At 40.5% G+C, this 16187-nt stretch overlaps 1 protein-coding gene across 6 annotated transcripts in view; it reads left to right on the forward strand.

Moving 5' to 3' along the window:
- rhbdf1b (rhomboid 5 homolog 1b (Drosophila)) overlaps positions 1 to 16187 on the forward strand; it is a 50702-nt gene that overhangs the window by 27106 nt on the left and 7409 nt on the right. For 5 of the 6 annotated variants that reach the window (XM_034107666.2, XM_034107665.2, XM_034107668.2 and 2 more), the window contains 8 exons: positions 5706 to 5928; positions 7105 to 7311; positions 9477 to 9599; positions 10706 to 10848; positions 10997 to 11251; positions 12165 to 12276; positions 12408 to 12482; positions 14037 to 14198. In XM_034107666.2, the coding sequence (XP_033963557.1) occupies positions 5706 to 5928; positions 7105 to 7311; positions 9477 to 9599; positions 10706 to 10848; positions 10997 to 11251; positions 12165 to 12276; positions 12408 to 12482; positions 14037 to 14198 (1300 nt within the window). The remainder of the gene's footprint in view (positions 1 to 5705; positions 5929 to 7104; positions 7312 to 9476; positions 9600 to 10705; positions 10849 to 10996; positions 11252 to 12164; positions 12277 to 12407; positions 12483 to 14036; positions 14199 to 16187) is intronic. The other variant, XM_071206708.1, reaches the window with a different exon arrangement.

Here is a 16187-nt window from a genome sequence, read left to right on the forward strand (position 1 = left end):
CTGTCTCTCCTGTTGTTGTGCTTAGTGCGTACGCATGGGTTAGAGTTTGCGTGGAGGACCGCACGTTTTCCCGTCAAGTTAGTATTTTATAAATCGCAAACATTGCGTAGAAACTGGCGTAGGCCATTTTTTGATCGTATATACCTTTATAAATGAGGCCCCAGAATACATCTCAAGTATAAACAAGAGCCAATGTAAAAAGATAGGTCTTCTGTTGTTTTTTGAAAGCTTCTACACAGGATGTAGCACTTGGAGGACTACATCAACTAACTATGTAACTAAAGCTGTCAGAAGAATGTAGTTGAGTTAAAAGTACAATATTTACCCCTGAGATGTAGTGTAGGGAAACATGAAAGGAAAATACTTACTCAAACATGTCTCATTAGTGGATTTATCAAATGAGAACACTCAATACTTATCACATAGTGTTCATCAGAGGCGGCGCTAGGGGGTGGCTACTTGGGCTCAAGCCCCGGATGTTTTCTGAAAAGCCCCGGATGTTTCACTTGAAAAAAATATTGATTTTTTTTTTTTTTTAATTGATTTTTTTAAATGTCTCGGGAGTAATGTGCAGTACCGGAGTCCACCAGAGAGGCAGCCGCTGCGGGACATTAGCCTGCGTACTGCGTAGCCTTCCCTGTCCTGAAGAAGAAGTGATCCTTCCTAGTGCCTGACGAGTTTTAAGCTAATAGCCTATAAAGTTATGGATATTAGAAAGTTATTTTCATCGAAGCAGGCGCCACAAGCTGCAGCAGCAGCAACAGCAATATCAGCAGCTGACAACAATGTCATCACCAGCAGTGAAGAAATGGATGATGTTTCAGGTTTGTGAATCTAATGGTGATATCTGCACTCTGGCTGACTGAGTAAGAAGTGAAAAAGAGTGATGTACTGTAACGTTAATCTTATAGCTAGTAAACATGGAGTAACCAAGGCAAGGCAAGTTTATTTATATAGCACCTTTCAACACAAGGCAATTCAAGGTGCCTTACAAAAATGAAAGACATTCAGACAAAGGCATTTCAAAACAGTAAAAGATAAAAAAAAGAAACATTAAAAGAAAAAATACATGAATAAAAAGTTACAGTGCAGTTTAAGATATGAATAGTTCACACAGAAGTTCCACTTTACTGATGAACACAACGGCTCAGTTTCAATTAAAAGCAGCGACAAAAAGATAAACCACACTAAGTCAATACCCTTATATATTAGTATGTATACAGAACATGACTACAAATTATTCTAAGATGTAACGTTAACCCTTCATACCTCAGTCTACTTTTAAGACACTAAAATAACGTATTCCAATTTTTATTTTGTTTTCGCGCGTGGAATTATACCGGCTCTCGTTTCAGTACACATAACAACGGAACCATAGCAACGGAACTGACAGGCAACGGAACTGACAGGCAACACTCTGAATCCGATTGGCTGTGACTGCATCCACTCAGTGCCCACTGAGTGCCTGATTCAGAAACGTGACTCTTACACTCTTTACGTCACAAACAAAACATCATGGTGGATGAGAATAGATCTATAAAACGATAAGCAATGCGCAGTGGATCGGAAGAGGACGGTGTGTCGGCGTTGTTCGATAGCGGTGCGGTATGCTCATGGAAACACACGCCAAACATGCTAAATCACATCAGAAGGCATCACCCAGATGTGCCAATCACCGGAGTCCGGCAAAAGACAACAGCAGTTCAACAGCTGATCCCCGCTGTTTTTAAGAAGCCAAGAGACATGAAAGCCGAGAGACCAAAATAAATAACGGAAGCTTTTGGCATATTTTTTCAACGACTTTGCGTTCTTGAAACACTTTCTTATTATTTATGATGTAATATTTTCAAGACATTCTCTTTAGTTTTACAGCTTGATGAAACCTTTTTGTTTGACATCAGCCATTATAGATAATATGGCCATCTGAGTGTGTGTGGTACTGTTTGTGGTTTGTTTTTAACTGTTTAATACAGTTAATTATTCAAAATGTCAGAGTTCCTTATTTTTAAACTGAAACTTGCACTACTGTTCAAAAGTAATTAACAACAAACCTGGAATTATGCATTTGGGACTTTTTATTGCTTTTTCTTGTTGTACCGAACCGTACCGAACCGTGACCCCCAAACCGAGGTACGAACCGAACCGTGACTTCTGTGAACCGTTACACCCCTAGTCCCCGCTGTTCCAGGGAACTCACCAAGTGTCAGAAAACACAACCCTCTCTCTTTTCCTCCATACCCAAATCTCTAAAAACGGGGCTGCAACGGATCTGATACAGACTGATCTTGAATTATTTTCTACGTCACAGAAGTGGTGCTCCGCTTATTGGTCAATTATCCACCTATCAGGGGAATGTGGGGTTGGGCCACGGCCGGCCATTGCGCTGGAGACGCTGTAGTACATATGCCAGGCCTGTAAGTGGCGCTGTAGTCTGCCACAAAAGCAGCGAAGAAGACTTCCCGCACATGGTTGCCCTTCTGTTTATTCTCCGCTCTGGCTCTTTTTCTCCCTCCCCGAGGCAAGCGTTTGCTCCCGCTGCTGTAATTCAATGCAATCCCTCCCTCGCTGTAATTCTCTCCGGTAGTCCACCAGCAGATGACAAACACCCTCCTCTCCGGCTCTTCCAAGGAACGAGGGGACCGGGCGGCAGAGTTTCAGTTAGATTTTTATTTCGCCGGTCAACATGTCCGTTAAAGTTGAAATCTTCCGGACAAAATTAGAAAAGTGCCGGTCAAAGGTCTTCTTTGTGATTTATTGAGCTTTAAAACAAATGAATAACGACTCTATATAATAATATAAGAATAAAACACGGAGGACGGAGATCTGTTTTTCTCCCCCTCTTCTCCCCGCTGCAGCCCAGCAGCTGATCTCAGAGCACGCGCCCCTCTCCTGCAGGGGGGCGTGGTGCAGCTCACAGAATCAGCCCCCTGCAAAAACAGCGCTGGAAAGAGCAAATAGAGCGAAATGAGGCATGGCTAAAATGCAGGATCTGTTTGGTATTTTGAAAGAAAAACTATTTATATACTTTATATAGGTATGGCCCTACAATATATTGTTCAAATATAGCATGATATGTCCCCTTTAAGGTATTATTAAGGTAGGGTTAATGTTGCTCTCAAAGTGCACCAGATTGATGCTTTTAACTTCAATATTTAAAAAAAATCTTCCCGGGGGGAGCATGCCCCCGGACCCCCCTAGAGGAGGCGACGACTCCCCTAAAGGATGTTTGGTCCACCCCCCACTTGTAAAAAAAATAGCACTATACCCCTGCACCCCCCCCCCAAACAACTCCTGGGCTAAGCCCCGGATCTCCTACAATCCTAAATCCGCCTCTGGTGTTCATAATCCTCCTGTTCTCTGTATATTTGTTTATGTTACACTGTGTTCTCCCCCTTGGCCTTTTCTTCCCTGATGAAATGAGTCTTGTCTAAGCCTGTAATTACATCAGATTGCTGCTCGATATGAACCAGCCTTACCTTGAAGACATAAAAGCTCATTCATGTGGCTTAACATTAGTTTTAATCTTTTATGTGTGATGGATCTGTGCTGTCGTCAAGCACTCGGGAGTATTTTAAGTGTGGGCGAGTATGACCTGCATGCTTGACGGTGCATGTGCTCACACAGAGACACATACCTGCTTATCTAAACAAGCCCATAATCAAACGTCATCTGTCTTTGAGCAGGATGTTAGGTCCATTTTATTTGCGAATTATTCACTTTCTTCATCCATTCTCAGTCTGATTCTCTTTGCCTTCCCAAACCTGTCTTCTTTCTAAAAGACCTTCCTCTCTGGGAGGACAACAATCAGGGACACGCCGCCTCCCTCCTGCCCCTGTGCATCCTTAAAAGGCTTCCCCAGCTGGCATCTCTCTTGATGATGAGTGTTTATTTCCGAGTGTCCTGCTCTCCAAATATTTCCCCCGCCGTGGCCTCCCCCGCCGGTCGGCTAACACGCAGCCTGGCCCTCAGTTTCAAAAGAGGACCTCTATGCACAGTTTAAATGAGAAACACAGCCATGAAGTGCAGGACTGAAGAAGCAACATCTGCTTTTTTAACAAAGGCTTGAACTGAGGGCCGTGGGTCGCGTTAAGATCAAGACAGTATCTTTTATGCAGGCTCTTTAAGCTGGTTGGTAGCATCCATACAATCACAGTCACAATGAAAGAGAAAGGAAAATGCTAGAAGGGGGCTGGAAAAAGGAAGATTTTTTTGTCGTAAATGTTGCACAAAACACCGTTAATAACCCGATCTGATCATAGTCCTGATGATTTTTCAATATCTAACCACTGAACTGTAATCCAGATTACATTTTTAACTGATTTGGGCTGTTAAAATTAAAACCATTCTATACATTTTCCTTACCCACATTTTAGTTTGATTACAAAAACTAGCACTGTAGCTCAAACTGGTCAAAGTTGCAATTTTTTTTTATATGAAACCATGCATTTTGGCTTTCTATTTAGTGTCCTAAAATAGAGTGTTCCACATTTAAAGATTGCAGATGCTCGTTGACTTTCTTCTGCTATGGTTCTCTTCATCAGTGTAAAAAGAAAGCAATCATCAAATGAACCAATTAAGTCAATTCATCCCCAACAAGCAGCTGCATCAATCAAGTAATCATCCCTTTGTTCTGCTAATCATGAGGGATTTACGGCTCAATGCCCGTGTGTGTGTGTGTGTGTGTGTGTGTGTGTGTGTGTGTGTGTGTGTGTGTGTGTGTGTGTGTGGTGTGTGTGTGTGTGTGTGTGTGTGTGTGTGTGTGTGTGTGTGTGTGTGTGTGTGTGTGTGTGTGTCAAGATTTGTTCAAGGCTTCAACAGATTATGTATACAATTCAAAGGTACAACGACTTCAGTAATGTGATTCTTATAACACATGTGACATGAAAGTTTGGTTAAGCCCCTTCATGGTCCTGACTTTGTTATGATTTGATTTAATTGCATTACATGGTGCACGAGGGGGCCGAAGTAAGGGGGGTTACATCATGATGCAAAGCTGTAAAAAGGCTGAATTCATGCTTTTACAGATCTTTCCACGACACAAAAAGAAAACAACTTTAGAAATGCTTGTTTTCCGAATGGATTTAGGATCGACCAGGGCGTTTCTAACATTGTTGCTGCTCCATTCACACTCAATATAACAGTGTCTAAATTAGGCATAATATGGCAGTGATGTTATCAGTTATACACACAGATATCCATTATCCACTGTGACTTTGAAATGTCACAAGAATGTCTTGTTCCTGTGGAAACATTTGCAAGTTCTCTATGATTCATGTTGTTGATTTTTGTATGTAATCGTGCCCTGGATAACAGCTACCTGAAATCCACAAAACAGCTGCCAGGCAAAGTCAGAATTAATTATATTTCTTATATGTGGAACAGCCTCCGAGTTCATATCCGGGCTCTTGAACTTTTAAAGCTCAGCTAAAAACTCACCTCTTTGCACTGGCTTTTAATACGAGTTGAACATAACATGTTTACAAATGTGTTTTTATCATGTTTTTAATTATTGTTTTATTATTTTACTCCCATTGTGTTATTTTAGATTTTATTTATTCCCTGTACAGCACTGAGGTTGTTTCGAATGTGCTATATAAATAAATAAAGATTGAAGATTGAGATATACCACTCCCAAATAAAAAATAAAGCTATATGAGGTTATGCAGTGTCCCCTTGTTTACTAACCAGCCCCCCCCTCTCTCCAGGGGCACGGCTGACTGGTTTGGGGTGAGCAAAGACAGCGACAGCACCCAGCGATGGCGGAGGAAGAGCCTGCAGCACTGCAGCCATCTGTACGGGGGTCTGAAGCCTCAGGTGATGAGGGAGATGGAGCTCCACAGCCAGGACAACCTGTCCCTGGCCAGCACTGAGACGCCTCCTCCCCTCTACCTCCCCCCCCACCACCACCACCACTATGGCATGCAGAGGGTAGGCCAGCGCCACGTTAGAAACATGGAGGAACAATTATCACCTTTTGCTCCATCACTTTTTCTATTCATTGAGATCTTTGGCGCTTGCTTTAACTCTTTGCTTTGTCATCTTGACTAGAGTTCAATTGATGTCTTTTTCACACATTAAGCATTTAGTTTTGAATAGTACATGCTAACAATTTCTAATTCACGCATGATACCTGGCAATAACAACTTTATCTAGTTAAACTAACAATACCACCAATGCTACGGGCCTAACAACTAAAGGTTACAGTAAAATCAGTTCTGATCACTTCAGTTCTGGTAGATATATAACAAATATATCATATGTAAACAGCAATGGGTTTTTAGTTACAACTATCCTACATTGAAACAAATATACGGAAAGAAAGGTGTAATGCTAGGGTAGCCAGCAAGCTAGGTCGCTTGTATAGCTTAGCAGTGCTTTGTGTTCCGTCTCCAAAAGTAATAACAAAACATTTTTGAAATAATCGGCAGCTCACATTTTTACTGTGAGACATTTGTTTACTCTCTGCACTTTAAAAGTTGACATTTTAAAAGAAATGGTCGCTATAAATTCTTGTTAACGTGTTAGCATAGGTAAGTGCTAGTCAAAGTAATGCAGTAGTAATAGTTATCTTGGGATAAAACATTTCAGATAAAATTACAATAGCTCTGATGTGAGCATTTAAAACAATTAAAGTTTCAAGGAAGTGTCCTCATCTAGCATGCACCTTTTTAACATGTAGCTGGCATGTACATTTAGAGTTACTGTTGCTACTTGAAACTGGAAATGGCTACTAATATCATCTATCTACGACTAAAACCTGCTCGTCTCTTAAAGCAAACCTCTAACATCAATCTAACCCTATTGTCAATGTGAGTTATCCCTGCTTTTCACCTTTCTGCTGTTGTGTGTTATGTGTTGCTTGAGTACAGAGTATTGGAAAACAACTTTGTCAAACCAACACTTGCTTGTGTGTGTGTGTGTGTGTGTGTGTGTGTGTGTGTGTGTGTGTGTGTGTGTGTGTGTGTGTGTGTGTGTGTGTGTGTGTGTGTGTGTGTGTGTGTGTGTGTGTGTGTGTGGTGTGTGTGTGTGTGTGTGTGTGTGTGTGTGTGTGTGTGTGTGTGTGTGTGTGTGTGTGTGTGTGTGTGTGTGCGTGTGTGTGTGCAGATTGTAGACCCCCTGGCCCGGGGTCGTGCCTTCCGCATGGTGGAAGAGGTAGACGGCTTCAGTGTCCCTCAGACTCCCGTCACGCCCGGCACCGCCTCCCTCTGCTCCTTTTCCAGCTCGCGCTCCGCTCTGAACCGGCTGCCAAGAAGACGGAAACGAGAGTCTGTTGCCGTCATGAGTCTGAAGGCTGCAGCTGCGCTAATGAAGGTGTTTTGTTTTTTTTTGGTTATCCAGGAAATGTCACCTCAAACTTTGCAAAGTCTGTGCTTCAAACTCTTCGTCCTTTTTCCAGCTCAAAGCTTACTGCCAGCCCATGCTTTTGGAAATGAAGTGTGCTTGTTTTTTATGCCCAATGAAAGCAGCTTTAACTTTGCATTATAAAGGTTTTTGTAATCTGTTTAAAGGCACTGAAACAAATAAGCAGATCACCATATTCAGTCTTAAACAGACAGAGGAGATTGAGCTCAGGCGTCTCATTGTATAACATTGTGTAACAAATCTTTAACCCTGAGATGCATAAGTGGGTCTTTTTTGACCCGGTGGTTTTCCTGAAGTATCTTTGTAATTACATTTTTTTATCATTTCATATTCCAGCTATTCCTCCAAAAACATGTTTTGGATATCATGCCATTCAAATTTTAAATGTAAATGTTATACATTTTAATAAATTGTAGTTTTTGTATTTCTACCCCAAGCTTCCATAAGTGGGTCAAAAATGACCCGCATGCATTTCCTATGGGATCCTCTGGGAACCTTTGATTCTTATCACCTGTTGCTGTCAGGACTACATTCACTGTGGAACACACAGACCACATCACAAGTGACACCTCTCAGGAAGATTATTTTACACAAATATCTGATGCCTGTCAGTATAATAATAATAATACATTATATTTGTATAGGGCTTTTCAAGGACTCAACATCGCTTTACAATATAAGGGAAGGTTAGGGTGGGGTGGGTATAGGACTATCAAACTTGATCAACCGGCATGGATTGATGGGGGGGGGGGGCTATGAGTACACAAGAGGAGAAGAGATGAGTTTTGAAAAGGGACAGGAATACTGTGAGGGTCTCAGAATAGCGGAGATCTTTGCATCGATATGTTCAAAACGTTTTTTTCAAAATGTAAATTATTTTTCTAAAATGATAAATAGTGAAAAATGTAATATAAAATATTTCTAGTGTGAACCAAAATATATTTCTTAACCAAAATGATAAAAATGGCATAAAAACACATATTATTCTAATACGGACCCCTTTTGACCCACTTGTGGAAGAGTGCAGGGTCCGTATCTCTCAGGGCATCTGAGGGTTAAGATGCAGAGTTTAGTCAGAAAACACCCGCATGCTTTAAGAGGACAGCGCATTAGAGCCATTGTAAGTTGCAAGAAAAAAGGAGATACAGAGCATGAGGAGGGGGAATATTCTGAAAAACAATCAACATTTTTGATAAAGACTTGAATATTTAAGTCATATATTTGGGAAAAAATCTCAGACATTTTGTGAGGCTCTGAACACTAAAACACGTTTAATGAAAAAACATCTTATAATTAATACAATAAGACGCTTTTATTTGTGTCTGTATGTTATCACAGATATCCGTAACTCAAATTTAGCCGGTCATGATTTTTCCAACAATAAAAGTTCAATACTTCGTGTGAATATTATTGTAAAGTCTTTAATCTTAGGAAATATCAAAGCTATATTCTTGGTAAATCACAATTTAAATCCTGTCGATTGTGAGATTTTCTCTGAATATTTCCCGACATCCGACAACCTACAAATACTCTTTATACGCCATCGTTCTTTAATCTCTCCCTCTAGATATTCATAGAACATTTAATTTTCTGACATATCCCTGTCTCTTACACATGCGCATGGATCAGCTGCATCTCTATATCCGTGTGTGTGTGTGTGTGTGTGTGTGTGTGTGTGTGTGTGTGTGTGTGTGTGTGTGTGGGCACGTTACATAACATTTTAAATCAGCTTGTCTTATCGTGGATTAAACACAGCTGTAATATTTACAGTACTACAGACTCGCACATGTAAATAAATGTTAAGTAAGAGCGTGTGTTGGGCGGGAGTTACTGACAGACGGTCCTGCGATAATACACACCTAATGCTCTGCTATCTGCGGCGGGATCAGAATATTGCAGCAGTGCAGAACTAATCCACACACACTCAGCCACCAGACGCTGGCGTTAGGGAGGGGATTCCCCCAGATAAACTGCCATTGTCTTCAGTCTGTCGTTGATAATCATAAAGACGTGTGTGTGTGTGTGTGTGTGTGTGTGTGTGTGTGTGTGTGTGTGTGTGTGTGTGTGTGTGTGTGTGTGTGTGTGTGTGTGTGTGTGTGTGATTTTGTACGTAGGGCCGGACGATAGGCGACGGCGCGGCCGGGCGATGTCGCAAACGGAGTTTCATGCCCCCTAGTTTCTTTGAAGATGACACCATAGACTTCCCCGATGACCTGGACACTTCCTTCTTCACCAGAGTGAGCAGTGGACACACTAACACGCAATCAGGGGCGCCGTAAGGGGGTGAACAGTTAGGACGATTCTAAGGGCCCGTGACTGACAGGGGCCCAAACTATTTTAGAACATTAAGATAGATAGATAGACAGATAGATAGATAGATAGATAGATAGATAGATAGATAGATAGACAGATAGACAGATAGACAGATAGATAGATAGACAGATAGACAGATGGATAGATAGATAGATAGATGGATAGATAGATGATAGATAGATAGATAGATGGATAGATAGATGGATAGATGGATAGATAGATGGATAGATAGATAGATAGATAGATGGATAGATAGATAGATAGATGGATAGATAGATGGATAGATAGATAGATAGATAGATGGATAGATAGATAGATAGACATACTTTATTGTCATTTCAACAAGACACAGAGTGTACTATTAAAACGAAATTTCGTTGTACTGGCTTACAGGAACAGGACAATATAAAAACTTGCTAAAATTGTACATATAAATAAATAATAGTGACGTGGTGCTGATAAAGTTAAAGATAAAGTGTGCATTTAAAATATAAAGACTTAATATACATATAAATAAAATAGACATACTATATAACAAATATGTGCGCTTTACACAGCGTAATGTAATCTTTATGTTCCTGGTCTACTTGCTGTTCAGCAGTCTGATGGCATGGGGGAACAGCTATTGCAGAATCTGGCTGTTCTGCTCTTAATGCTGCGGAACCTCTTATTAAGAGTAATACCTTAAGTATTAAGAACAATATTATCCCCAACAAGTAGCAAGTGAATTCTTTTTGTAGGAAGTCTATTATTTTGATGCTTGAAAGCCCCTTCTTGCATGCACTTAATATGTGTTGTATGTAAAATGGTGAGGATTTGACATATTCAGTTACAAATAAGAATCACTTAGAAAATGTTATTAATCGTCCTTCCAATGCCTATAATATCTTATCATTGTTTTGTTTTGGCCTTTTTTAACTTGTCTACGAGGTCTTTCTCGACTGTTTCACGACCCTTTTACCCTCTTTTAAACTGAATATATATTGGCAGTAGCTTTGAACTCCTCCTCACTTAATTTGTATCTTTGTAGGAAGGCCTGCAGGATGAACTGTCGAGCTACGCAGACGATGTTTTTGAGACGCCATCGGAGGCCGCCATCGACCCGCTGGACGAGAGCGATCTTACAGGAAGTGCGCTGGATAAGAACGAGCTGGAGAGGAGTCACCTCATGCTGTGGGTTTATATTTGTTTGCGAAGGGGAGTTGTGAGGAGACAAACTCAAACTTTCTCTCACTCAAGATAAGCTCTTATGACATCAAGATATCAATATATTAAGATAAGAGATCAATGTTTGCTTCCACTCTCCTCCTCCTGTATCCAGGCCTTTGGAGCGAGGATGGAGGAAGGCGAAGGACGGCCCTCTGGTTCACCCGAAGGTGCGTCTGAGACAGGAAGTGGTGAGCGTCAGCAGCCACCAGCAGCGAGGACAGCGGATCGTAGTTCCTGTGAAGAAGCTGTTTGCCAAAGAGAAGAGGCCGTACGGGCTCGGCATGGTGGGCCGCCTCACCAACCGAACGTACCGCAAGCGCATCGACAGCTACGTCAAGAGACAGATCGAAGACATGGGCGATAACAGGTAAGGGAATTCTTCTCCCAGGTTAATTTGAATAAAGGTGTTGGGAATCTACTCGATAATTAAGCAGGAACTGTCCTCTCTTAATTCTCCTAAAGTCCCCTACGTGTATTGGGGTTACAGATGAGGTCCAAAACTAGCAAGCCACATGAATGTCTGGGAGCAAATTAATTGTATATGCGACACACATTTTGCCAGGATCCGTTCAATTCTCGGAATATCGGGTTGCAGATTAACATTTTCCAAAGGGGGGTTCGTTTAGCATGTAACACTTGAAATAAGTTAAACAAGAAAGTAGAAAGAAAGTGAGGTGATGGAAAACTATTTCTGCTAAAAAGTGAGCAATGATTGAGTCAGACCGAAACATTTCAGGTGTGTGTATCTCACACTGCACTGTAATTCATGTTCCTTTGTTATTCAGGTTTTATTATCTTTGCTTTTAAATGCCGTGTTATAATATGTTTCTTAATGCTCTTAAAGGTGGGGTAGGTAAGTTTTAGAAACCGGCTCGAGATACACTTTTTGTTATATTCCATGGAATGCTCTTAACATCCCGATAGCAATGAATATCTGAAGTGCTTTGACAAAAAATCCATAAAAAAATGTCATCTGTAGAAGCCGTAATACTGTAAAAAGTACCGGCTAAACGGATTGGATGGCCTACCTGCCTGTCCATCGGGGCACAAACTTATCGCGTGCCCTCATTGGTCATGTGCGCGTTCGTGTGTGTTGGGGGAGGGGCTCTGTGAGGAAGTGGCAGATTTTCTCCGGTTGTGTATTTTCAAATTCTAGCGATCTCGAGCCGGTTTCTGAAACTTACCTACCCCACCTTTAATGTCTTTCATGTTTGTAAAGCACTTTGAATTGCCTTGTGTTGAAAGGTGCTGTGTAAATAAACGTGCCTTGCCTCTCTTAGGCCTTTTTTTACCTACTGGATCACTTTTGTCCATCTGCTCGTCACCATCCTGGCCGTCACCATCTACGGCATCGCCCCCGTGGGATTCTCACAGCATGAAACTGTCGACTCTGTACGTTTATTCAACAGCGTTTATCATAGCTGCAGTGGTATATTGTCTGTCAACAAATTGCGTTGAAATTCGACTGAACATTGTTGACGAAGCATGTTGGTAATAAAGCTTTTTTCTTTGTCTCTTTGGAGGTTTTGAGGAACAAGGGAGTGTATGAGAACGTTAAGTTTGTGCAACAACAAAACTTCTGGGTGGGTCCGAGCTCAGTAAGTATCTTCATTTAAGCATCTTCTATCTATGATTGTGCTTTAAAGCATGCCAGTCAACATGGGGAAAGCTCAAGTGTATTACAATGATTTATGGCTCAACTTATTAAAAAGAATGCTTATGCAGTCAGCTGTTTCTAGTGAGCAAGAAGAAGAGAAGTCTTAACTGTTAAAGTAATGAATTTTTATTTCAAACCTTTATTTATACAGATAAAATCCCATTGAGATCATTGATCTCTTTTCCAAGGGAGAGCTGCTCAAGTAGTTCCACATGAAACATAAAAACATAAATAGAACAACAAAAGGACATCATACAGCATCATTTACATAATGATCCACATAAACAGGTACCAATAGCTTCCGATTGAGTAGCATCCAACCGAGCTTTAAAAACATTTAGTGGCACCAGATTGTTCAGTTTCCATTTAATTAGCAGACTGTTCCAAGACAGAGGAGCTGCGCATCTAAGAGCTGTCTTCCCTAAGACAGTCCTAGCAGTTGGCACATTTAATAAAACCACAGCATTCGATCTCAGGCAGTAGCCACTTACAATTCGCCGTGAGATCGGGGAGCAGATATAAGATGGAAGTTTCCCTAGCATGGCTTTGTATATAAAAATGTACCAGTGACTGAGCCTCCGTACAGTTAGTGAAAGCAAACCAGCCCTTGCATACAGGGTACAGTGATGGGTTAATGCTTTACAGTTTGTCACAAATCTCAGTGCACTGTGATACGCAGCATCTAACTTGCTCAGGCAATGGGCAGGTGCATTCATATAGACCAGATCCCCATAGTCCAGCACAGGTAAAAAGGTCACAGAGCCTTTTCCTGGCCTCAAGCGAGAAACAGGACTTGTTTCTGAAAAAGAAACCTAGCCTAACCCTCAGCTTTTTAAGCAGGTTATTGACATGAAGTTTAAAAGAGAGACAATCATCAAGCCAGATACCAAGGTATTTGTAACAGGCAACAACTTCAAGTTTTGTTCCTTGCGTAGTTACAATATCTAAAACAGGCTCTGGTGTCTTTTTAGCTTTAGAAAAGAGCATTACCTTGGTTTTATCCACATTTAAAAGAAGCTTTAGTTCAGAGAGCTGAGTCTGAATAATGTTAAAAACAGCCTGTAATTTAACAACAGCCTCCTGAATGAGGGACCTGCACAATACATCACAGTATCATCCGCATAAAAATGTAAAGTAGCTTCATCCACATTATCACCTACGCTGTTAATATATATGGAGAATAAAAGTGGTCCTAAAACAGAACCTTGTGGTACACCATTAGAAATGTTTAACCACTCAGAAGACAGTCCATCAAAATGAACACATTGGGACCTTATTAATACATAATTGAAATAGACAATGCCAGCTAAAGTAGAGAAATGTTGATAATAGTGTCGAATAACTATTTAAAATGCCTCACATGAACACATATGAGCACAACAGGTGGTTCATAAAGGGTTACTTGATCTCATGACTGTAGGGGTAGTTCAGGCTTAAAACGTTGGTAACCACTGGTTTAGATCCAGAACCCTCACCAGACCGTACTGTCCTGCAGGAGGCGCTGATCCACCTGGGAGCAAAGTTTTCTCCGTGCATGCGTCAAGACGAAGAGATCCACAAACTGATCCAGGAGAAGAGATCCGGAGAGGGGGAGTCGGGCTGCTGCGTGAGGAACGATCGCTCCGGCTGCCTGCAGACCTCGCAGGAGGACTGCTCGGTCTGTCACCATTTCACTCACTCAAGATCACAGCCGTCTGACGCTAGATAGAGTAGTCACCACCAGGCAAAGTACACACATCCTTTACTCAAGTGGAAGTGCAGATACTCGTGTTTAAAAATACTCTGGTAGAAGTAGAAGGACTAGCTAAACTTCTTTACTCAAGTCAAAGTAAAGAGGCTTTGAAGTGTACTTCAGTAAAAAGTACCCATAGCTAGCAGCTGCTTTAAAGAGTACCTGACCTCCCTTTATATTAATAGAACAATAATGTCATTGTTGGCTAATGAATGTTTCCATGCTGAACAACGGCAACATGACAACGTTTCCATTGGTCTCTCTTCTTTAGAGAAGACCAGGAAGTGATGGATACACGGATCGTGTTCCAATCAATAGGCACGCAATGACTCTAAAGAATAATGATCACGCACCAACACACATTCAGACTAAAGGAACCAGCTGTTTGGGAAATGTGAGAAGTAGAAAGTACAGGTATTTGAGTTCAACATGTAAGAAGTAGAAAGTACAGGTATTTGAGTTCAACATGTGAGAAGTAGAAAGTACAGGTATTTGTGTTCAACATGTGAGAAGTAGAAAGTACAGGTATTTGAGTTCAACATGTAAGAAGTAGAAAGTACAGGTATTTGAGTTCAACATGTAAGAAGTAGAAAGTACAGGTATTTGAGTTCAACATGTAAGAAGTAGAAAGTACAGGTATTTGTGTTCAACATGTGAGAAGTAGAAAGTACAGGTATTTCAGTTCAACATGTAAGAAGTAGAAAGTACAGGTATTTGTGTTCAACATGGAAGAAGTAGAAAGTACAGGTATTTGAGTTCAACATGTAAGAAGTAGAAAGTACAGGTATTTTGGTTCAACATGTAAGAAGTAGAAAGTACAGGTATTTGTGTTCAACATGTAAGAAGTAGAAAGTACAGGTATTTGTGTTCAACATGTAAGAAGTAGAAAGTACAGGTGTTTGTGTTCAACATGTAAGAAGTAGAAAGTACAGGTATTTGAGTTCAACATGTAAGAAGTAGAAAGTACAGGTATTTGAGTTCAACATGTAAGAAGTAGAAAGTACAGGTATTTGTGTTCAACATGTGAGAAGTAGAAAGTACAGGTATTTGTGTTCAACATGTAAGAAGTAGAAAGTACAGGTATTTGTGTTCAACATGTAAGAAGTAGAAAGTACAGGTATTTGAGTTCAACATGTAAGAAGTAGAAAGTACAGGTATTTGGGTTCAACATGTAAGAAGTAGAAAGTACAGGTATTTGTGTTCAACATGGAAGAAGTAGAAAGTACAGGTATTTGAGTTCAACATGTAAGAAGTAGAAAGTACAGGTATTTGGGTTCAACATGTAAGAAGTAGAAAGTACAGGTATTTGAGTTCAACATGGAAGAAGTATAAAGTACAGGTATTTGAGTTCAACATGTAGGAAGTAGAAAGTACAGGTATTTCAGTTCAACATGTAAGAAGTAGAAAGTACAGGTATTTGTGTTCAACATGTAAGAAGTAGAAAGTACAGGTATTTGAGTTCAACATGTAAGAAGTAGAAAGTACAGGTATTTGAGTTCAACACGTAAGAAGTAGAAAGTACAGGTATTTCAGTTCAACATGTAAGAAGTAGAAAGTACAGGTATTTGAGTTCAACATGTGAGAAGTAGAAAGTACAGGTATTTGAGTTCAACACGTAAGAAGTAGAAAGTACAGGTATTTGAGTTCAACATGTAAGAAGTAGAAAGTACAGGTATTTGTGTTCAACATGTAAGAAGTAGAAGGTTCAGGTATTTGAGTTCAACATGTAAGAAGTAGAAAGTACAGGTATTTGTGTTCAACATGTAAGAAGTAGAAAGTTCAGGTATTTGAGTTCAACATGTAAGAAGTAGAAAGTACAGGTATTTGAGTTCAACATGTAAGAAGTAGAAAGTACAGGTATTTGTGTTCAACATGTGAGAAGTAGAAAGTACAGGTATTTGTGTTCAACATGTA

Source organism: Pseudochaenichthys georgianus, chromosome 19 (genome assembly GCF_902827115.2).
Source record: "Pseudochaenichthys georgianus chromosome 19, fPseGeo1.2, whole genome shotgun sequence".
In the NCBI taxonomy this organism is placed as follows: domain Eukaryota; kingdom Metazoa; phylum Chordata; class Actinopteri; order Perciformes; family Channichthyidae; genus Pseudochaenichthys; species Pseudochaenichthys georgianus.